General features: G+C 44.3%; 1 protein-coding gene across 5 annotated transcripts in view; it reads right to left on the bottom strand.

The window, feature by feature from the left end:
• Nucleotides 1–23,984, bottom strand: part of LOC106595545 (receptor-type tyrosine-protein phosphatase mu) — a 716,546-nt gene that overhangs the window by 144,357 nt on the left and 548,205 nt on the right. For all 5 annotated transcript variants that reach the window (XM_045694495.2, XM_045694499.2, XM_045694501.2 and 2 more), the window contains 4 exons: nucleotides 20,020–20,237; nucleotides 15,828–15,905; nucleotides 15,225–15,251; nucleotides 7,767–7,981 (listed from right to left, as the gene is read on the bottom strand). In XM_045694495.2, the coding sequence (XP_045550451.1) occupies nucleotides 7,767–7,981; nucleotides 15,225–15,251; nucleotides 15,828–15,905; nucleotides 20,020–20,237 (538 nt within the window). The remainder of the gene's footprint in view (nucleotides 1–7,766; nucleotides 7,982–15,224; nucleotides 15,252–15,827; nucleotides 15,906–20,019; nucleotides 20,238–23,984) is intronic.

Here is a 23,984-nt window from a genome sequence, read left to right as displayed (position 1 = left end):
AAAGGCAGGGTAGGACAGATATAGGTCTGTAGCAGTTTGGGTCTAGAGTGTCTCCACCTTTGAAGAGGGGGTTGACCGCGGCAGCTTTCCAATATTTGGGGATCTCAGACGATACGAAAGAGAGGTTGAACAGGCTAGTAATAGGGGTTTCAACAATTTCGGCAGATCATTTTAGAAAGAGGGTCCAGATTGTCTAGCCCGGGTGATTTGTAGGGGTCCAGATTTGGCAGGTCTTTCAGAACATCAGCTATCTGGATTTGGGTGAAGGAGAAATGGGGGAGTCTTGGGCAAGTTGCTGTGGGGGGGTGCAGGGCTGTTGACCGGGGTAGGGGTAGCCAGGTGGAAAGCATGGCCAGCCATAGAAAAATATTTATTGAAATTCTCAATTATTGTGTATTTATCGGTGGTGACAGTGTTTTCTAGCCTCAGTGCAGTGGGCAGCTGGGAGGAGGTGCTCTTATTCTCCATGGACTTTACAGTGTCCCAGAACTTTTAGGAGTTTGTGCTACAGGATGCAAATTTCTGTTTGAAAAAGCTAGCCTTCGCTTTCTTAACTGCCTGTGTATATTGGTTCCTAACTGCCTGTGTTTTTTGGCATAGGGTGCCATTTGGGACACTGCCTGTCTCTCACCGAGTCTGCGTACCCTATTCCCTATGTAGTGCACTACTTTAGACCAGGGATCTACGGGGACCAAGTGCACTAAATAGGGCATAGGGTGCCATTTGGGACACTGCCTGTCTCTCTGAGAAACAGCTTTAATATGGTAAAAATATGTCCCTGTCTTCATGGGGCCAGTCAAACTGTCACAACCTGATCCGTTTCACCTGTCGTTGTGATTGTCTCCACCCCCCTCCAGGTGTCGCCCATCCTCCCCAGTATCCCCTGTGTATTTATGCCTGTGTTCTCTGTTTGTCTGTTGCCAGTTCATTTTGTTTCGTCAAGCCTACCAGCGTTTTCCCCTCTATTCCTGTCTCTCGATTGTTTCTGTTTTCTAGTTTTCCCAGTTTTGACCTTTTCTGCCTACCCTGACCCTGAGCCTGCCGGCTGTCCTGTACCTTTGCCCCACCTTTCTGGATTACAGACCTCTGCCTGCCCTTGACCTGCCTTTTTCCTGCCCCTGTTGGATGAATAAACTGTTGTTAATTCGACATTGTCTGAAACGTGATACAAACCAAAATAGATATGTATCTTCTAGATGGACTAGGAGGGAGATTTCCTCACAGCAGTGCATCTTGGGAGAGGAGGGGAGAGGATGTGATAATAGCAGCCCAATGTCATCCTCCCTGAATGTCACTGTCACAAAATTTATTAAGGGTTTAATATCCATGTAAGGCTACCTAATATACACTGGGTGGACAAAACATTAGGAACACCTGCTCTTCCCATGACATAGACTGACCAGGTGAATCCAGGTGAAAGATATGATCCCTTATTGATGTCACTTGTTAAATCCACTTCAACCAGTGTAGATGAAGGGGAAGAGACAGGTTAAAGAAGGATTTTTAAGCCTTGAGACAATTGAGACATGGATTGTGTATGTGTACCATTCAGAGGATGAATGAACAAGACTAAATACTTAAGTGCCTTTGAAGTAGGTGCCAGGTACACCGGTTTGTGTCAAGAACTGCAACGCTGCTGGTTTTTCACGCTAAATAGTTTCCCGTGTGTATTAACATCCAGGCAACTTGACACAACAGTGGAACATGGGCCAGCATCCCGGTGGAACGTTTTCTCTCAGACAGTCTCAAAGACCCTTTCCTCAATCCTTTTCTATTTGTCTATAACCCAGTATGACAAAGACTATGGAGGGCAGACAAGAGTATTTACAAACAGTAGAATTAAGAGGAAACAACATCAAAAAGTGTTTCTGCTGCTGCTGTAGTCTTCCTCCTCTTCATCAGTAGCGTCAGTGAGATTATGTACCACTGCAGTTATATGCTACTTTTTAATTACCCAGCTTTGTCTGACTTCCTGTTCCTGTCTGTGTCTGTGTGAGTAATCATAACACTGGTTACGCCCTAAATTGCACCCTATTCCCTATATAGTGCACTACTTTTGACCAGAGCCCATGGCACCCTATTCCCTATATAGTGCACTACTTTTGACCAAGGCCAAAGTAGTCAAAATTAGTGCACTATAAAGGGAATAGGGTGCCATTTGGGACTCAAAACCAGTGTGAATGCTAACACTTTAAACACACACTCATTATGTGGAGGCCACAGTCAAGTGACAACAGAACAGCAGTATGGTTACTGGGAAGTACACAGAGCTATGAAAGAAGAAAAAGCAGAGAGAGAACAGAAGAGAAAAGTGGAATAATTTAGTGACTTTCCCCCCTTGTATTAATTCATCAATTCCCAATTTGAGGAAAGGAAAGGAGACTCCTTCAAGTTGACGAGAATGAATTTGTGGGGTTTTCAGATGAGCTGCATAAAAACAAAATAATAATAATATACTAGTATATCATTATTCCAGTGGAGAGGATTGTCCTAAACATATGGAACATTCTTTTTCAAGATTAAAAAAAACTGTATTATTAAGGAAAAGGGAAAAAAAGGAACAAATACAAAGTAAAATGATCAAGATGGTTCTGTTGGGTTAGTCTGTGAGGAACGTGGCCCTGGTAAAATGGTTCTGCTGGGTTAGTCTGTGAGGAACGTGGCCCTGGTAAAATGGTTCTGCTGGATTAGTCTGTGGGGAACGTGGCCCTGGTAAAATGGTTCTGCTGGGTTAGTCTGTGAGGAACGTGGCCCTGGTAAAATGGTTCTGTTCGGTTAGTCTGTGGGGAACGTGGCCCTGGTAAAATGGTTCTGCTGGGTTAGTCTGTGGGGAACGTGGCCCTGGTAAAATGGTTCTGCTGGGTTAGTCTGTGGGGAACGTGGCCCTGGTAAAATGGTTCTGTTGGGTTAGTCTGTGAGGAACGTGGCACTGGTAAAATGGTTCTGCTGGGTTAGTCTGTGAGGAACGTGGCCCTGGTAAAATGGTTCTGTTGGGTTAGTCTGTGAGGAACGTGGCCCTGGTAAAATGGTTCTGTTGGGTTAGTCTGTGGGGAACGTGGCCCTGGTAAAATGATTCTGTTGGGTTAGACTGTGAGGAACGTGGCCCTGGTAAAATGGTTCTGTTGGGTTAGTCTGTGAGGAACGTGGCCCTGGTAAAATGGTTCTGTTGGGTTAGTCTGTGAGGAACGTGGCCCTGGTAAAATGGTTCTGCTGGGTTAGTCTGTGGGGAACGTGGCCCTGGTAAAATGGTTCTGTTGGGTTAGTCTGTGAGGAAGGTGGCCCTGGTAAAATGGTTCTGCTGGGTTAGTCTGTGAGGAACGTGGCCCTGGTAAAATGGTTCTGTTGGGTTAGTCTGTGGTGAACGTGGCCCTGGTAAAATGGTTCTGTTGGGTTAGTCTGTGGGGAACGTGGCCCTGGTAAAATGGTTCTGCTGGGTTAGTCTGTGGTGAGCGTGGCCCTGGTAAAATGATTCTGTTGGGTTAGACTGTGGGGAACGTGGCCCTGGTAAAATGGTTCTGTTGGGTTCTTCTGGGGTCTCCTTAAGAACCTCCTCAGAGAACCTTTGGGAACCGCTACAGTGAACCTATAGAACGAGAGTGCTGACAGAGTGAGTGACGCGTGCAGAACAATTCGGGCATGCAATACTTACTCTGTCACGGTTGACATATCAAAACAGGACTCTATAAAGCATGTATAAAGCATACATAGTGACAAAGTCACTTCACAAGGAAGCAGCATTCACTGATTAGCATCATGCATACAACATACTAGCTGACATATACTGTTGGACCGATTCTCCAGATTAAGATTACAGACTGCTCCTGGATTAAAAAACGCAGTTAAATTCAGACTCTATTGAAAGTATTTTTTATTTTTAGTCCTGGACTAGGTTTTATTCTGGGTCTGGTAACCCGGCCCATAGCGATGTACAATATCTGATCGTATGTAACATTCAGAAGGTGCTTGGTTTTTACTTCAAGGCAGGTTATGTCTACCTATGTCAGGTTATGTCAGCTGCCGTAAGGCTTGAAGATGCTTTTGGTCAAAACTTGAACCAATTGGTATTTTTCCATGAGTATGTATGCGTTTACGAATGCTTTACAAAAGCCTTATAAATGTTGGGTAACGTACTGTACATCTCAATGTCTTGAGAAAAGGGTCCCCCCCACCCCCAAAAAAATATTTATAAAACGTTTCACAGTCACGTGACCTAATGTGGGAATCCACCTTTTTTGTCTGTTTCATAATTTCAATACACAGCAAGCACCACCACCATCATTCTGCCCTTCACAATGCAAACAAATTATATTCTCTACATATCTAAAAATAAATAAATCACAAATAACCAAAAAAAAATATATATAGATATAATCTTACCTCATTGATCTGATCCAAAGTTATACGTATAGATTAACGTAAGAAGGCATGGAGTCGGAGAGAGATACAGTACAATATAAGTGAACAGTTTAGATAGAATGATGCACTGGCCTCCAAATCTCACCCCCCCTCCAAAAAATGTTTTACAAAGGCATTTTCACCTGACAGATTGATATACGAATATAAATATGAAGACAGCATTGGAACAAGAACACAAAAAAATGATTCGCTCTTAGCCAAGTGACAATGTTGTCGTCCTCCACTCTTCCCTCCTGTCCGTCCTGTAGGTTTGAGGTAGAGTAAGATTGATAGATAAAATTTGTGGGGGGGGGGGTCAATCCGTAACTCTCTGTCTGATGGTAACAGCAGTAAAGTAATGGTGGGGGTCAATCAGTAACTCTCTGTCTGATGGTAACAGCAGTAAGGTAATGGGGGGGGGGGGGGTCAATCAGTAACTCTCTGTCTGATGGTAACACCAGTAAAGTAATGGTGGGGGTCAATCAGTAACTCTCTGTCTGATGGTAACAGCAGTAAGGTAATGGGGGGGGGGGGGGGGGGGTCAATCAGTAACTCTCTGTCTGATGGTAACACCAGTAGGTAATGGGGGGGGTCAATCAGTAACTCTCTGTCTGATGGTAACAGCAGTAAGGTAATGGGGGGTCAATCAGTAACTCTCTGTCTGATGGTAACAGCAGTAAGGTAATGGGGGGAGGTCAATCAGTAACTCTCTGTCTGATGGTAACAGCAGTAAGGTAGTGGGGGGGTCAATCAGTAACTCTCTCTCTCTCTCTCTGACTGTGTGTCTGTCGCTGTGCCTTGTGACCGACTCTGTGGAGCATCTCCAGGCTTTAGGAGCAGTAAAGGTCTGCACTGTAGAGGACTGCAGTTAGAATAGATAGACAGGACAGTAATGAGGGGGGAAAGTCAGTCTGACTGTTGCAGTGCCATGTGACTGACTCTGTGGCTGTCTCTGCTGCGTCTCCACAGTGCTGAGCTGGGACCCAAACACCTTTCATCCATAATGGATCAGGCCCTCAGGGCAGCGAGATGCAGAGAGAAACAGCTTCTATCCCCCCCCCCCCCAGTGCCTAAACAGACCCGCTGCTGCAGGTAGGGAGCTACGGAGGGAGGCTGACCCATAAAAGAACAGCCTTGCTGCAGCTGCTGCAGGTAGGGAGCTACGGAGGGAGGCTGACCCGTAAAAGAACAGCCTTGCTGCAGCTGCTGCAGGTAGGGAGCTACGGAGGGAGGCTGACCCGTAAAAGAACAGCCTTGCTGCAGCTGCTGCAGGTAGGGAGCTACGGAGAGAGGCTGACCCGTAAAAGAACAGCCTTGCTGCAGCTGCTGCAGGTAGGGAGCTACGGAGGGAGGCTGACCCGTAAAAGAACAGCCTTGCTGCAGCTGCTGCAGGTAGGGAGCTACGGAGGGAGGCTGACCCATAAAAGAACAGCCTTGCTGCAGCTGCTGCAGGCAGGGAGCTACGGAGGGAGGCTGACCCATAAAAGAACAGCCTTGCTGCAGCTGCTGCAGGCAGGGAGCTACGGAGGGAGGCTGCCTCAGAAAAGAACAGTCTGTTTGCTGCAGGTAGGGAGCTACGGAGGGAGGCTGCCTCAGAAAAGAACAGTATGTTTGCTGCAGGTAGGGAGCTACGGAGGGAGGCTGCCTCGGAAAAGAACAGTATGTTTGCTGTAGGTAGGGAGCTACGGAGGGAGGCTGCCTCAGAAAATAACAGTAGGGAGCAAGGGAAACTCAGGCTGTGTTATTTAACTGTCAAGGATTATAGTGAAATTGTTCTGGGGGAAAACAGGGAGTTAATTACTGATACATGTCTCCCACACAGAGCGAGCGAGATGGGGGAAATGGGACAGAGAGAGAGGAAGGAGAGAGTGGAGAGAGAGAAAGAGGAGAGGAGAGGAGAGGAGAGGAGAGGAGAGAGAGAGAGAGAGAGAGAGAGAGAGAGAGAGAGAGAGAGAGAAGAGAGAGAGAGAGAGAGGACAGAGAGAGAGAGAGAGAGCGAGGACAGAGAGAGAGAGAGAGAGAAACCACTCCTGCTTGTACCATCCATCCATCCATCCTATCCCTGGGAGATGAGATGATAGAGGGGGACCATGGTGAGATAGGAACCATTGTAATGGTTCTAACACCACGTCATCACTCTGACTGCTAAGGGACAGAGACGCAGGATGGATCTCTGCCAGGCCCAGCCAGCCGCTAGCCTAATGACAGGAAATGAGAATGATGGTCCTTGCTCCTCGACTCGACGGAGGAGGAGAGATCTTTAGTTTGGGTGTCAGAGAGAGAGAGAGAGAGAGAGAGAGAGAGAGAGAGAGAGAGAGAGAGAGAGAGAGAGAGAGAGAGAGGTAACTGTCCGTCTGTGTCTGTGGTTAGCAGGAGGCTGTGGTGTGACCTACTGACGAGAGGGAGACAGTCACTCACAGTGGGTTTTAATATGACTTGAATGAGTTAAACACCAAACTAAAGACGCTTTGGCACACAGTTTTAAACTCCCAAAGGCCTCCTGACGGACGCCACTGAGTGGTTCCACACAGAATACACACACGGGTGAGAGCACACACACACACACACACACACACACACACACACACACACACACACACACACACACACACACACACACACACACCCCCCCCCCCGTGTGTGCTCGTGCCTACCAACAACCCAACGATAGACAACAAAACGACTGCAGAAGAGGCAGTCTACCACCGAAAAGGACCAGGATGAATCAACAAAACCATCTGCAACTGTGAACACACAGGAACAGAAACTGGTCATCATTGTCCATCAGGGGAACTAAAGTGGCATCCTAGTCCCTTTATAGTGCACTACTTCTGACCAAGACCCATAGGGCCTGTAGTGCACCATAAAGGGACCAGGGTACCATTTGGATCTAATTTAAGCATTAAAAAAGAACCATATATTGACAACTACAGTATGTATTGTCCATTTCTTGAATCTGAATCGTAGGAGTCAGTGAGGAGTACACTTCAGACAACAATGTAGGAGAAATGGAAGGAGAAATGGAATTGATCCAGTCAGGTCAAGGTGAAAGGTCAAAAGGGGACGTGTCTCACCTCATACAGTTTCTTTCACCTGTCCAATCAAGTTAGATCACTAACTACTTCAATGAAGGAAGGAAAGATGGATGGATACAGTTTCAAATAAATGGAACAAGGCCATGGTGATTCAGTTGAGAGGGGTCGAGGAGTGAGGGTGTATTTCCAAGAGTTTTTTTGTCCGGCTTCATACTCCAACTTGAATAAAGGACAACTGATACATTTTTACAAGTATTGGAACGAGCTCACAGAGATTCAAGGAGAGGAGGTCAAAGGGAAAAGTTGAAAGGTCAAAAGTGATGTTCTCTCTCTCACCTCATACTCCTCCTTGAAGCCGTATCCCTCCGCACACTTCATCTGTGTGATGTGCTGAAGCAGGTCAGCAACTCTGATAGCAGGGTGGAGCTGGCCTGTCTGGTAGGGCGTGTCTACAGTCCCCTCTCTCTTTCTCAGGGAGTGGCCGTGAGACTGGACCAGACTACTGGTGTCACTGCAGCTACCACCACCACCACCCATCGTCTGGCTGTCGTCTGGACAGAGCAGACAGACAGGCAGGCAGGCAGGCACACACAAACACACACAGAGACAGGGGAGAGAAGGTACAGCAGGTCAGGATAGTGAGTGAACTCTTGATAACCTTTACGGGTGGTCATAAGGCCTAAATAATAGTGGTCATATGGTCTACATAAAGCTGTCATAAGGTCCAGATAATGCTGTCATACAGACCTAGATAATGCTTTCACATAGGCCTAGATAATTCTGTCGTAAGGCCTAGATACTGCTGTCATAAAACCTAGATAATGCCGTCATAAGGCCTAGATAATGTTGACATAATGCCTAGATAATGCGGTTGTAAGGCCTAGATAATGCTGTCATACAGGCCTAGATACTGCTGCCATAAAACCTAGATAATGCTGTCACAAGGCCTAGATAATGCTGTCATAAGGCATAGATAATGCTGTCATAAGGCATAGATAATGCTGTCATACAGACCTAGATAATGCTGTCGTACAGGCCTAGATAATGCTGTCGTACAGGCCTAGATAATGCTGTCGTACAGGCCTAGATAATGCTGTCATAAAACCTAGATAATGCTGTCATACAGACCTAGACAATGTTGACATAAGGCCTAGGTAATGCTGTCGTAAGGCCTAGATAATTCTGTTGCACAGGCCTAGATAATGCTGTCATACAGGCCTAGATAAGGCTGTCGTACAGACCTAGATAATGCTGTCATAAGGCCTAGATAATGCTGTCATAAGGCCTAGATAATGCTGTCGTACAGGCCTAGATAAGGCTGTTGTACAGGCCTAGATAATGCTGTCGTACAGGCCTAGATAGATAATGCTATCGTGTGAGTCACATACTATAGGACCGGGAGTTTCCCCCTGACAAGGAGTAACTCCTGGCCCTAGACATAATGGTAATAGATAGATATCGGCCAGGGTTCCAATATCCATACTAGCATACTACCACTTGAAGCAGGTAGGCTATCAGGTGTACGTACATTCTAAGTGGTATGTTAGTGTGGATATTGGTATATAGCCGTGACATGGTAGAGTTGCAGTATGAGTGAACGTGGTGAGGAGGAGAAGGCTCAGCTCCAACTGTGTATCAACTGGACAACATTGGGGTTGTGATTGGTCTAATTTTGTGACTACGCTGTGAGAAGAAGTAGTACCGAAGGTGCTCACTAATATAAATACATTAAAGAGGCGGTAATTTGTAAAAAAAATAAAATAAAATTGATACACCTCCGAATCCAACCCCTCTCTCATATTGTGGCAGAATGAGGCAGAGATGCGATGAAGATGTCCATGACCTGAAGGATGTGGGCTACAGCAAAACACAATGGCTAAGGAAGGCAGGCACCATCTGAAGCAACATTGCTCAATACAACCAAACAAAAACAACTCAAAAAACAAGGAAGTGAGGATCTGGGAGATAAAACATGAAAATGCAGTGATGGCATCATGCTAGGCTAACGGCTTCAAAGGTGGAAACAAGAGGTACGATACCATACAGATGGTAGTGAAATGCTAGCATGTCCACTGGCCATGCAATAATAATTAAAACAATAATAATCATATTCAATGTAGCAGCTCTCTCACTGGTATCTGTGTGTTCCTGTGACACCACCTCCTTTCCCAAACCAAGCCCAAGACCAGGACCAGGGAGGGCTGGCGACTTACCATTTATGGGCACTTTTATAGGAGATACATAAAGAGGTTAGGTACGAGAACAGAGAGAGGGAAGAGAAAGAGAGGAAGAAGAGAAAAGAGAGGAGAAGAGAGGGGGTAAGCAACAAAACAGCATAAGCACCGTTAGAGTCACTGGTAGTGTGTAGGGCTACTGTTAGTTAGGTCACAGTCACTGGTACTGTGTAGAGCTACTGTTAGTTAAGTCACAGTCACTGGTACTGTGTAGAGCTACTGTTAGTTAAGTCACAGTCACTGGTAGTGTGTAGAGCTACTGTTAGTTAGGTCACAGTCACTGGTAGTGTGTAGAGCTACTGTTAGTTAGGTCACAGTCACTGGTAGTGTGTAGAGCTACTGTTAGTTAAGTCACAGCCTTCTGCTGTTTAATCAGTAAGGCCTGGTCAAAGAAAAGCCTATTTGCTGTTTGTGTTGAGAAATTTATGGCAGGCCATTTCAACAGGGCAAGACATACTTAAAATACAAAGCACAAACATAATGGATTTTAAGTGGACAGAATGGCTTTCAAGGGGACAGAATGGCTTTCAAGGGGACAGAATGGCTTTCAAGGGGACAGAATGGCTTCCAAGGGGACAGAATGGATTTTCCTAGGGGACAGAATGGCTTTCAAGGGGACAGAATGGCTTCCAAGGGGACAGTATGGCTTCCAATGGGACAGAATGGCTTCCAAGGGGACAGAATGGGTTTTAAGGGTACAGAATGGCTTTCAAGGGGACAGAATGGGTTTCAAGGGGACAGAATGGGTTTCAAGGGGACAGAATGGCTTTAAATGGGACAGAATGGCTTTCAAGGGGACAGAATGGGTTTCAAGTGGACAGAATGGATTTAAATGGGACAGAATGGCTTTCAAGGGGACAGAATGACTTTCAAGGGGATAGAATATAAAACATATTTAAATATCAGTGATTCTAATTTTCAAGTATTTTAAAGGCACATGTTTATCATGTGCTGAATACATTTAGGGTTGACATGATACAAAATAAAGTCTGCGATGAAATGAACAAGATGATATGTGGGGTTTGTACTAATCACTCACATTAAATGATAATCAACTCCCAATATGCTAACTCAAACTGTCACTCCTAAAAACAGATAACCTTTTCGAGCCAGCCTGCCTTGCTTGGCTCTCAACCAGCTAGCGCTAATGGCTACATGCTTCATTACTTCTGAAGCTAACGCTAACTGTCAACACGGTTACCATGACAGACATTATCTTGATTTCATGGTAGAATCAGGCTAGAATCAGCCTTAAAAGTGGCATTGTGGAGGTTGAGAAGTAATGCTTTTTATGCTTCACTTGAGATATGTGGTAAACATCTAAAAACTGCAACAAACCATGTTGTGTTGCTTATTTGTGTGTGTCCTTGTTTGCCTCAAGTCGTTCATTACCACTACTGCCCCACATATAATTGTTGTTATTATCATGTTTTCCCCAAAAGCTATAGCTAGTCAAAAATAAATACAAGCGCTCTACTTTTCTAGATGGTGCAGTTCAGTGTATAGGCCTATACTTCAGGCGTATCTCACCCCCCTCCCTCCATCCCTCTTTCAACAAAGGCTACTAATAATTCATGAGAAAACTAAATGGTTTTATTATTCTATTTTATCATGGAAGAGGAGGAATAAACAGAAGAGTGCATGGCGGCAAAACAACAACACCAAGTAGGTCACTAGCTCTAGCTATCAGAGCAGTTAGACAACAGCTAGCTATCAGAGCAGTTAGACAACGGCTAGCTATCAGAGCAGTTAGCCAACGGCTAGCTATCAGAGCAGTTAGCCAACGGCTAGCTATCAGAGCAGTTAGCCAACAGCTAGCTATCAGAGCAGTTAGCCAACGGCTAGCTATCAGAGCAGTTAGCCAACAGCTAGCTATCAGAGCAGTTAGCCAACAGCTAGCTATCAGAGCAGTTAGCCAACGGCTAGATATCAGAGCAGTTAGCCAACAGCTAGCTATCAGAGCAGTTAGCCAACAGCTAGCTTTCAAAGCAGTTAGAAAACAGCTAGCTATCAGAGCAGTTAGCCAACAGCAGGCAGGGAGAGATGTTACATAGAATAACAGAGGATTGTTGTTGGGAGGTGGAGGGTGGTAATGTGTCGAGAGGAACGGGGGGATATGAAATGTTTTAGACTGACACTAACAAACTCCTGTGTAAGACAAGTTTCTATGTATCTATATTTTCTACTTCCATTTGTGGTTGATAGTATGAGGTATTGTGTGTAGGCCAGGAAAAAGTCAAGGCCAGGAAAAAGTCAAGGGGTGTGAATACTTTCTGAACGCACTGTATGTGGTTGATCTCTCTCTCTCTCTCTCTCTCTCTCTCTCTCTCTCTCACTCTAAGTGGTTGATATCTCTCTGTTTATATAAGTGGTTGATCTCTCTCTCTCTCTCTCTCTCTGTTTATATACGTGGTTGATCTCTCTGTGTTTATATACGTGGTTGATCTCTCTCTCTGTTTATATACGTGGTTGATTTCTCTCTCTGTTTATATACGTGGTTGATCTCTCTCTCTGTTTATATACGTGGTTGATTTCTCTCTCTGTTTATATACGTGGTTGATCTCTCTCTCTGTTTATATATGTGGTTGATCTCTCTCTCTCTAAGTGGTTGATCTCTCTCTGTTTATATAAGTGGTTGATCTCTCTCTCTCTCTCTGTTTATATACGTGGTTGATCTCTCTCTCTGTGTTTATATACGTGGTTGATCTCTCTCTCTGTGTTTATATACGTGGTTGATCTCTCTCTCTGTGTTTATATACGTGGTTGATCTCTCTCTCTCTCTGTGTTTATATACGTGGTTGATCTCTCTCTCTCTCTGTTTATATAAGTGGTTGATCTCTCTCTCTCTCTCTGTTTATATAAGTGGTTGATCTCTCTCTCTGTTTATATACGTGGTTGATCTCTCTCTGTTTATATATGCGGTTGATCTCTCTCTGTTTATATATGTGGTTGATCTCTCTCTGTTTATATAAGTGGTTGATCTCTCTCTCTATTTATATAAGTGGTTGATCTCTCTCTGTTTATATAAGTGGTTGATCTCTCTCTCTGTTTATATAAGTGGTTGATCTCTCTCTGTTTATATAAGTGGTTGATCTCTCTCTATTTATATAAGTGGTTGATGTCTCTCTGTTTATATATGTGGTTGATGTCTCTCTGTTTATATATGTGGTTGATCTCTCTCTGTTTATATATGTGGTTGATCTCTCTCTCTATTTATATAAGTGGTTGATCTCTCTCTGTTTATATAAGTGGTTGATCTCTCTCTCTCTCTCTCTCTCTCTGTTTATATAAGTGGTTGATCTCTCTCTGTTTATATATGTGGTTGATCTCTCTCTCTATTTATATAAGTGGTTGATCTCTCTATTTATATAAGTGGTTGATCTCTCTCTCTCTCTCTCTCTCTGTTTATATAAGTGGTTGATGTCTCTCTGTTTATATATGTGGTTGATCTCTCTCTCTGTTTATATAAGTGTACTAGAGTGATTGTATAAGTAACTGTAGTAACAGTGGCCATGGCGATAGGTAGGAGTGCGCTACCTACACAACCCCCCACATCCAGTCCACATCTCTAACCATGCATATGAGAGGTAATACATGTTACGCAGGTGACATCATACCCATAGTATATGTGACATCACACACACGGCACACGCAATGCAGATGGGATGGAGTGAAGCCAGCCTCAGCCCAGGGGAAACCACAGAGATATGCAGGGAGGAAGAGGAGGAGGAGGAGGATGAGGAAGATGAAGAGGATGAAGGAAAAGAGGAAGAGAAGGAAGGGAAAGAGGAGGCAGAGGAGGAAGGGAAAGAGGAGGCAGAGGAGGAAAGGAAAGGGGGGAGGAAGAGGAAGAAGGGAAAGAGGAGGAAGAAGAGGAAGGGAACGAGGAGGAAGAGGAGGAAGGGAAAGAGGAGTAACAGGAGGAAGGGAATGAGGAGGAACAGGAGGAAGGGAACGAGGAGGAAGAGGATGAAAGGAAAGAGAAGGAAGAGGAGGGGAGGGGAAAGAGGCGGTTGAGGAGGAAAGGAAAGAGGAGGAAGAGGACAAGGAAGATGGAAAGGAGGGGAGGGGGAAGCAGCAGGCAGGTATGGAAGATGACTTTCAGTAACAGAGCTGACCAAAACCACCTAAAGGGGACACAGTCTCTTTTTCATATATATATATATATATATATATATATATATATACACAGAATACCGTTCAAAAGTTTGGGTTCACTTAGAAATGTCCTTGTTTTTGAAAGAAAAGCTACGTTTTTTGTACATTTGAAAATAACATCAAATTGATCAGAAATACAGTGTAGACATTGTTCATGTTGTAAATGTCTATTGTTGCTGGAAACAGCTGATATTTTATGGAATATCTACATAGGCGTACAGAGGCCCATTATCAGCAACCATCACTCCTGTGTTCCAATGGCACGTTGTGTTAGCTAATCCAAGCTTATCATTTTAAAAGTCTAATTGATCATTAGAAAACCCTTTTGCAATTATGTTAGCACAGCTGAAAACTGTTGTTCTGATTAAAGAAGCAATAAAACTGGCCTTCTTTAGACTAGTTGAGTGTCTGGAGCATCAGCATTTGTGGGTTCGATTACAGGCTCAAAACGGCCAGAAACAAAGGACTTTCTTCTGAAACTTGTCAGTCTATTCTTGTTCTGAGAAATGAAGGCTATTCATTGTGAGAAATTGCCAAGAAACTGAAGATCTCGTACAATGCTGTGTACTACTCCCTTCACAGAACAGCGCAAACTGGCTCTAACCAGAATAGAAAGAGACGTGGGAGGCCCCGGTGCACAACTGAGCAAGAGGACAAGTACATTAAGAGCAGATTGATAAACAGACGCCTCACAAGTCCTCAACTGGCAGCTTCATTAAATAGTACCCCCAAAACACCAGTCTCAACGTCAACAGTGAAGAGGCGACTCCGGGATGCTGGCCTTATAGGCAGAGTTGAAAAGAAAAAGCCATATCTCAGACTGGCCAATAAAAATAAAAGATTAAGATGGGCAAAAGATCACAGACACTGGACAGAGGAACTCTGCCTAGAAGGCCAGCATCCCGGAGTCGCCTCTTCACTGTTGACATTGAGACTGGTGTTTTGCGGGTACTATTTAATGAAGTTGCCACTAGTCTAAAGAAGGCCAGTTTTATTGCTTCTTTAATCAGAACAACAGATTTCAGCAGTGCTAACATAATTGCAAAAGGGTTTTCTAATGATCAATTAGACTTTTAAAATGAGAAACTTGGATTAGCTAACACAACGTGCCATTGGAACACAGGAGTGATGGTTGCTGATAATGGGCCTCTGTACACCTATGTAGATATTCCATAAAAAATTAGCCATTTCCAGCTACAATAGTCATTCACAACATGAACAATGTCTACACTGTATTTCTGATCAATTTGATGTTATTTTAAAATGTACCAAAAAATATGCTTTTGAACGGTAGTGTGTATATTTTTATAAAGGCTTAAAAAAAAAAGAAAGTTAAAGAGCAAATTCCATAATAAAACTCACAGCAGAAATGGGGATAGTGGTAAAAGAAGATTTGTCTCACCTAAGATAGCAGTTGGCACAAAGGGATCTGGTCATAACCCCCCAAAACAAGCGCAGAGATTGGAGGAAGAGGAAGAGGAGAGAAAATAGCAGTAAATAAAAGAATAGGAGATAAGGAAGGAGAAGAACTAAATAACAGAGCACAGTGAATGTGATTATAGACCGAGGCTAGAAGAAGAATAGACAGAAGAATACAGGCTTATAGCTGACGACATAAAAAGTATTACATCTCACACAAAGAGACACTGTGGACTGTTGATATGGAACGGCACAATTATAGCTAGTACCTTCATACAGCGTATGTTGACTACAATTATAGCTAGTACCTTCATACAGCGTATGTTGACTACAATTATAGCTAGTACCTTCATAAAGAGTATGTTAATTACAATTATTGCTAGTACCTTCACTAAAATGATTGATACAACAACCCCCTAGGTTTAAAGGTTAGAATATAAACACTCTTGTCAGCAGGGATGCCAAAAAAAACAAAAAAACCCAGCTAATAGCTAGGTGCTATTTTCCAACCATTGACTTGTACTCTCGACTACCTACTGTGAGTACACTCTATAGTAACAGAATGGTGTGTGTGTAAAATGTTTACCTGGGTAGTAGGACTTGGGCAGTGTTGAATTGAGAGTATTAGACTTATTCAGAGTGAAGGACGAGGGGGAAGATGCAGCTGGAGACAGAAAATAAACAATTATCATTTATATAGAATCTCAACATTATCATGGAACATCAACATTATCAATCATCGTTTATATAGAATCTCAACATTATCATGGAACATGAACATTATCAATCATCATTTATATAGAATCTCAACATAATCATGGAACATCAACATTATCAATCATCATTTATATAGAATCTCAACATTATCATGGAACATGAACATTATCAATCATCATTTATATAGAATCTCAACATAATCATGGAACATCAACATTATCAATCATCATTTATATAGAATCTCAACATTATCATGGAACATGAACATTATCAATCATCATTTATATAGAATCTCAACATTATCATTTAACATGAACATTATCATTTAACATGAACATAATTTATGTGACTCATATAATCTTAGCAGTTTAGTAGTAATTTAGTGTAGAAGTTTAGGACCAACACCATGTCATCTAGGACCAACACCATCTAGGACCGACACCATCTAGGACCGACACCATCTAGAACCAACTATGACCAACACCAACTATGACCAACACCATCTAGGATCGACACCATCTAGGATCATCTAGTACCAACACCATCTAGGACCAACACCAACTATGACCAACACCAACTATGACCAACACCATCTATGACCAACACCATCTAGGATCATCTAGTACCAACACCATCTAGGACCAACACCATCTAGGATCATCTAGGACCAACACCATCTAGGACCAACACCATCTAGGACCAACACCATCTAGGACCAACACCATCTAGGACCAACACCATCTAGGATCATCTAGGACCAACACCATCTAGGACCAACACCATCTAGGACCAACACCATCTAGGACCAACACCATCTAGGACCAACACCATCTAGGACCAACACCATGTCATCTAGGACCAACACCATCTAGGACCAACACCATGTCATCTAGGACCAACACCATCTAGGACCAACACCATGTCATCTAGGACCAACACCATCTAGGACCAACACCATCTAGCACCAACACCATCTAGGACCAACACCATGTCATCTAGCACCAACACCATCTAGGACCAACACCATGTCATCTAGGACCAACACCATCTAGGACCAACACCATGTCATCTAGGACCAACACCATCTAGCACCAACACCATCTAGGACCAACACCATCTAGGACCAACACCATCTAGCACCAACACCATGTCATCTAGGATCATCTAGGACCAACACCATCTAGGACCAACACCATCTAGCACCAACACCATCTAGGACCAACACCATGTCATCTAGCACCAACACCATCTAGGACCAACACCATGTCATCTAGGACCAACACCATCTAGGACCAACACCATCTAGCACCAACACCATCTAGGACCAACACCATCTAGGACCAACACCATCTAGGACCAACACCATCTAGGACCAACACCATCTAGCACCAACACCATCTAGCACCAACACCATGTCATCTAGGATCATCTAGGACCAACACCATCTAGGACCAACACCATCTAGGACCAACACCATCTAGCACCAACACCATGTCATCTAGGATCATCTAGGACCAACACCATCTAGGACCAACACCATAAAGGACCAGAGGATGTAGTTAAAGGGATGACTAAACCCATCTAGGACCAGAGGATGTAGTTAAAGGGATGAGTAAACCCATCTAGGACCAGAGGATGTAGTTAAAGGGATGACTAACACCATCTAGGACCAGAGGATGTAGTTAAAGGGATGAGTAAACCCATCTAGGACCAGAGGATGTAGTTAAAGGGATGACTAACACCATCTAGGACCAGAGGATGTAGTTAAAGGGATGAGTAAACCCATCTAGGACCAGAGGATATAGTTAAAGGGATGACTAACACCATCTAGGACCAGAGGATGTAGTTAAAGGGATGACTAACACCATCTAGGACCAGAGGATGTAGTTAAAGGGATGACTAACACCATCTAGGACCAGAGGATGTAGTTAAAGGGATGACTAACACCATCTAGGACCAGAGGATGTAGTTAAAGGGATGACTAACACCATCTAGGACCAGAGGATGTAGTTAAAGGGATGAGTAAACCCATCTAGGACCAGAGGATATAGTTAAAGGGATGACTAACACCATCTATGACCAGAGGATGTAGTTAAAGGGATGAGTAACGCCGCTAATATAGACAGCTAAATGACACCAACAACTGAGTCAACAACTGAGGTGAAGGGGCTTTTGGACCGGTTTTGGGAACAGGAGGGCAATATTAGGGGTCTCAGGCTTTGGGACAGGAGGGACGAGGACAGTAGGACAACATCATTTACACCCTCTAATATTGTCTTGTTCACACCCCTCCCTCTCTGTCCAAAGCCTCTGTCCACCGTTGTCTCAGTCTTTATCCCAGTAATGTTGCCCTACGATCCTTGTCCCTCCTGTCCAAAAGCCTGAGCCCCCTGATTTTTAAATTTTTATTTGATTTATTTCACCTTTATTTAACCAGGTGGGCCAGTAAATGAGAACTTGTTCTCAACTGGCCTACCTGGTTAAATAAAGGTGAAATAAACATATATATATTTATTTTTAAATCAGGGGGCTCAGGCTTTAGGACAGAAGGGACAAGGACTGTAGGGCAACATTACTGGAATAAGGACAGAGGCTTTGGACAAAGAGGGAGGGGTGTGAACAAGACAATATAAGAAGGATGAGGACTTCTTCAGTTTTAGGACAACCACAGTAATAGACAGTCAGTTGAGGTCAAAGCTTAAGTGTCTCCTGCAGAGCTGGGGAGACAGACTGAAGAAGGAGGAGGAGGAGGAGGAGGAAGATGTAATCTCTGAGGCCTATCCCCAGCTGCACCACATCTACCCAGAGACTAAGGTAAGGTAGGGTCTTTAGGTTTAGGTTGGGTGTTGTTATTGGGATTTAGGGTTAGATGTCAAGCTAGGATGCTGTTATTAGCTACCCATGTAGCTGTACTTATTGTACTGAAGTCAACATCAACGTAAGGATTGTAGCGTGTTAGAAGTTAATAAGAAACTCAGGTGTGTGAGGTTGCTGTTGCTGCAGTACATACTGTACTGAAACCAAGTTCATGGGCATTAGACAGGTCTACATTAGATATATCTACATTAGATAGGCCTACATTAGATATATCTACATTAGACTGGTCTACATTAGATATATCTACATTAGATTGGTCTACATTAGATATATCTACATTAGATAGGCCTACATTAGATATATCTACATTAGACTGGTCTACATTAGATATATCTACATTAGATATATCTACATTAGATTGGTCTACATTAGATATATCTACATTAGATTGGTCTACATTAGATATATCTACATTAGATATATCTACATAAGATATATCTACATTAGATAGCCCAACATCAGATATATCTACATTAGATAGCCCTACATTAGACAGGCCTACATTAGACAGGCCTACATTAAATTGTCCTACATTAGACAGGCCTACATTAAATTGTCCTACATTAGACAGGTCTACATTAGACAGGTCTACATTAGATATATCTACATTAGATTATAAGGGGGCTGGAGAGAAGCTACCTACAGACTGAGCTGTTAGATCTAATCAGAGACATAGGTGCTGTAGGGTTGTATGTTATTTAGGTTATGTGTTGTTATTAACTGTGTGGAGTTTTAGGTTTAGTAGCTTGTACTGAAGTCAGTTTCATGGGCACTAAGTCAATTAGATTAAGAGGGCTGGGAAGTGGCTGCATGTGTTGACCAGCGACCACTAGAAAGGAGAGAAGTCCAGACAGCTATCATTACCAGACTATTTAGTAACGATTTTCAGAATAGACAGTGAGGCCATAGCTAAAATTGCATGCACTCGTTTACAATGACTTTATATAAGGAAAACCAAATTCACTTTTGTAAACATAATTCTCTCTCTCTCTCTCTCTCTCTCTCTCTCTCTCTCTCTCTCTCTCTCTCTATATATATATAAATATATATATATATATATATATATATATATATAAATATATATATATATATATAAATATATATATATATATATAAATATATATATATATATATAAATATATATTTATATATGTATAGAGCAACCTGGACCCCTGAATACTTACTTCTGCCATTGACGGCGAGGGTACACTCGCTACGGCCATTGAGGGTGAGGGTACACTCACTCCTGGTGTTGAGGGTTTGGCTGTGTGTGTCCATGAAGGACAAGGCCTCGTCACAGTTTGTCCCCTGCTCCGTATAACTCTTATCCATAGAGTTAACCATCACCGTCATCTCCTGTCGAGTGCTGCTCAACGTCTCTTTACGTTTCTTAGCCAGCTTCCTGTTTAGGAGAAAATAATAACAATAACGTCACAAGGAAAACAGTTAAACAGGTGATGGTAGAGAGGATGATTGTAGAGAGGCCAACAGTTAAACAGATGATGGTAGAGAGGATGATTGTAGAGAGGATGATTGTAGAGAGGCCAACAGTTAAACAGATGATGGTAGAGAGGATGATTGTAGAGAGGGGGGGGCCAACAGTTAAACATATGATGGTAGAGAGGATGATTGTAGAGAGGATGATTGTAGAGAGGCCAACAGAGCCTCATCATGGTATTCTACTCCATAGAAATAGAGCCTCATCATGGTATTCTACTCCATAGAGCCTCATCATGGTATTCTACTCCATAGAAATAGAGTCTCATCATGGTATTCTACTCCATAGAGCCTCATCATGGTATTCTACTCCATAGAGTCTCATCATGGTATTCTACTCCATAGAGTCTCATCATGTTATTCTACTCCATAGAGCCTCATCATGGTATTCTACTCCATAGAGCCTCATCATGGTATTCTACTCCATAGAGCCTCATCATGGTATTCGACTCAGTAGAGTCTCATCATGGTATTCTACTTCATAGAGCCTCATCATGGTATTCTACTCCATAGAGTCTCATCATGGTATTCTACTCCATAGAGCCTCATCATGGTATTCTACTCCATAGAGTCTCATTAGGGTATACTACTCCATAGAGCCTCATCATGGTATTCAACTCCATAGAAATAGAGCCTCATCATGGTATTCTACTCCATAGAGCCTCATCATGGTATTCTACTCCATAGAGCCTCATCATGGTATTCTACTCCATAGAGCCTCATCATGGTATTCTACTCCATAGAGTCTCATCATGGTATTCTACTCCATAGAGTCTCATGGTATTCTACTCCATAGAGTCTCATGGTATTCTACTCCATAGATTCTCATGGTATTCTACTCCATAGAGCCTCATCATGGTATTCTACTCCATAGAGCCTCATCATGGTATTCTACTCCATAGAGCCTCATCATGGTATTCAACTCCATAGAAATAGAGTCTCATCATGGTATTCTACTCCATAGAAATAGAATCTCATCATGGTATTCTACTCCATAGAGCCTCATCATGGTATTCTACTCCATAGAGCCTCATCATGGTATTTTATTCCATAGAAATAGTCTCATCATGGTATTCTACTCCATAGAGTCTCATCATGGTATTCTACTCCATAGAGCCTCATCATGGTATTCTACTCCATAGAGCCTCATCATGGTATTCTACTCCATAGAGCCTCATCATGGCATTCTACTCCATAGAGCCTCATCATGATATTCTACTCCATAGAAATAGAGCCTCATTCTAGATCTGTACTCTACCCTATTATCAGAAATCTATGAAATCACCAATCGGCTAGCTAGGTTTCTTCAGTTGAACTCATCTATACAACTTGTTAACAAAACCTCAACTCTATACCTGAACACAGACACACAGACGCACAGACGCGCACACACACACACACACACACACACACACACACACACACACACACACACACACACACACACACACACACACACACACACAAGATATATTTAAAGTTGAGTTATCAACACAGGGACAAATAGAACTGCTCCGTCCTATTTAACCAGCAGCAATACCTGTATTGACCTGCCTGATCAAGTTCTCATTCTACAATACAATGCAGCTCATGGTCAAATTAAGGCCTCTGCATTATGCCCCTAAATGGAATTGTACTTAACAAAGACATGCTTATTTCTAGTCTCTCGTAGCCGTGGGGGTAATTTGTCACCCTGACCTTTAATGTCTCTCTCTCTCACACACACACACACACACACACACACACACACACACACACACACACACACACACACACACACACACACACACACACACACACACACACACACACACACACACACACACACACACACACACACACACACACACACACACACACACACACACAACTGTCCTTCCAGATCAACCATCTCGAACTAACCCAACCTTTCAGCAGAGCTTTGTTCACTCTCTCGCTTTTGCTCTCTCTCTCTCTCTCTCTCTCTCGCCCTCTCCCTCTCCCTCTCTGATTCAGAACTAATTGAAAACAGCTTGGTAGTGAACATACATTACAATGTACTGCTATAGCTACTGACTCGGGAGGGGGAAATCTGTGTAATAATTAACTATCTGTCTTCCAACTGTTCAGAAACACTTTGTCAGTGGCTGTCTTAGCATGACCTTTTGACTAAGGGTTGCATCCCAAATGGAATGCTATTCCCTATTTAGTGCACTACTTTTGACCAGGGCGCTGTAGTGCACTATGAAGGGAATAGGGTGCCATTTCGGACATAATTTAGAAACCTGTCTCACAGACACAGTGTTCCGGCTGATGACTCTCCTGCTGCGTTGTTTTAGATCTCTCCCCTGTTTATTCAATTTAGCTATATGACCCCACCAAGCCTCTACCAGGCCCCCACCAGGCCCCCACCAGGCCTCTACCAGGCCCCCACCAAGCCTCTACCAGACCCCCACCAAGCCTCTACCAGGTCCCCACCAAGCCTCTACCAGGTCCCCACCAGGCCTCTACCAGGTCCCCACCAAGCCTCTACCAGGCCCCCACCAGGTCCCCACCAGGCCTCTACCAGGCCTCCACCAGGCCTCCACCAGGCCTCTACCAGGTCCCCACCAGGTTCCCACCAAGCCTCTACCAGGTTCCCACCAAGCCTCCACCAGGCCCCCACCAAGCCTCTACCAGGCCCCCACCAGGCCCTCACCAAGCCTCCACCAGGCCCTCACCAAGCCTCTACCAGGCCCCCACCAAGCCTCCACCAGGCCCCCACCAAGCCTCTACCAGGCCCCCACCAGGTCCCCACCAAGCCTCCACCAGGCCCTCACCAAGCCTCCACCAGGCCCCCACCAAGCCTCTACCAGGCCCCCACCAGGCCTCTACCAGGCCCCCACCAGGCCTCTACCAGGCCTCTACCAGGTCCGCAACAGGCCCCCACCAGGCCCCTACCAGGTCACCAGGTCCCCACCAGGCCTCTACCAGGTCCGCACCAGGCCCCCACCAGGTCACCAGGCCCCCACCATGTCCCTAACAGGTCACCAGGCCCCCACCAGGCCCCTACCAGGTCACCAGGCCCCCACCAGGCCTCTACCAGGTCACCAGGCCCCCACCAGGCCCCTACCAGGTCACCAGGCCCCCACCAGGTCACCAGGCCCCCACCAGGCCCCTACCAGGTCACCAGGCCCCCACCAGGCCCCTACCAGGTCCCTACCAGGTCACCAGGCCCCTACCAGGTCACCACCAGGCCCCCACCAGGTCCCCACCAGGCCTCTACCTGGAAACAGACCAGCTCAGAACGCCTGACGCAAGACGACGCTGAGGCCAATAGTTGAAGTGCTGCTACCGTCCCTGGAAGCTGACTGACAAATATTTTGTTCTCTCTCTCTCTCTGTCTTTCATCTGCAGAACGAGGGACTAAATGTTCGTGTTCCAAATGGAACCCTATTCCCTACAGTGCACTGATTTTGACCAGGGCCCATATAAGTGAACAGTGTGCCATTGCTTTTGACCAGGGCCCATATGAGTGAACAGTGTGCCATTGCTTTTGACCAGGGCCCATATGAGTGAACAGTGTGCCATTGCTTTTGACCAGGGCCCATATGAGTGAACAGTGTGCCATTACTTTTGACCAGGGCCCGTATGAGTGAACAGTGTGCCATTGCTTTTGACCAGGGCCCATATG

The sequence above is a fragment of the Salmo salar genome, chromosome 14, assembly GCF_965601325.2.
Source record: "Salmo salar chromosome 14, fSalSal1, whole genome shotgun sequence".
Classification (NCBI taxonomy): Eukaryota; Metazoa; Chordata; class Actinopteri; order Salmoniformes; family Salmonidae; genus Salmo; species Salmo salar.
This window is presented reverse-complemented; position numbering and strand designations above follow the sequence as displayed.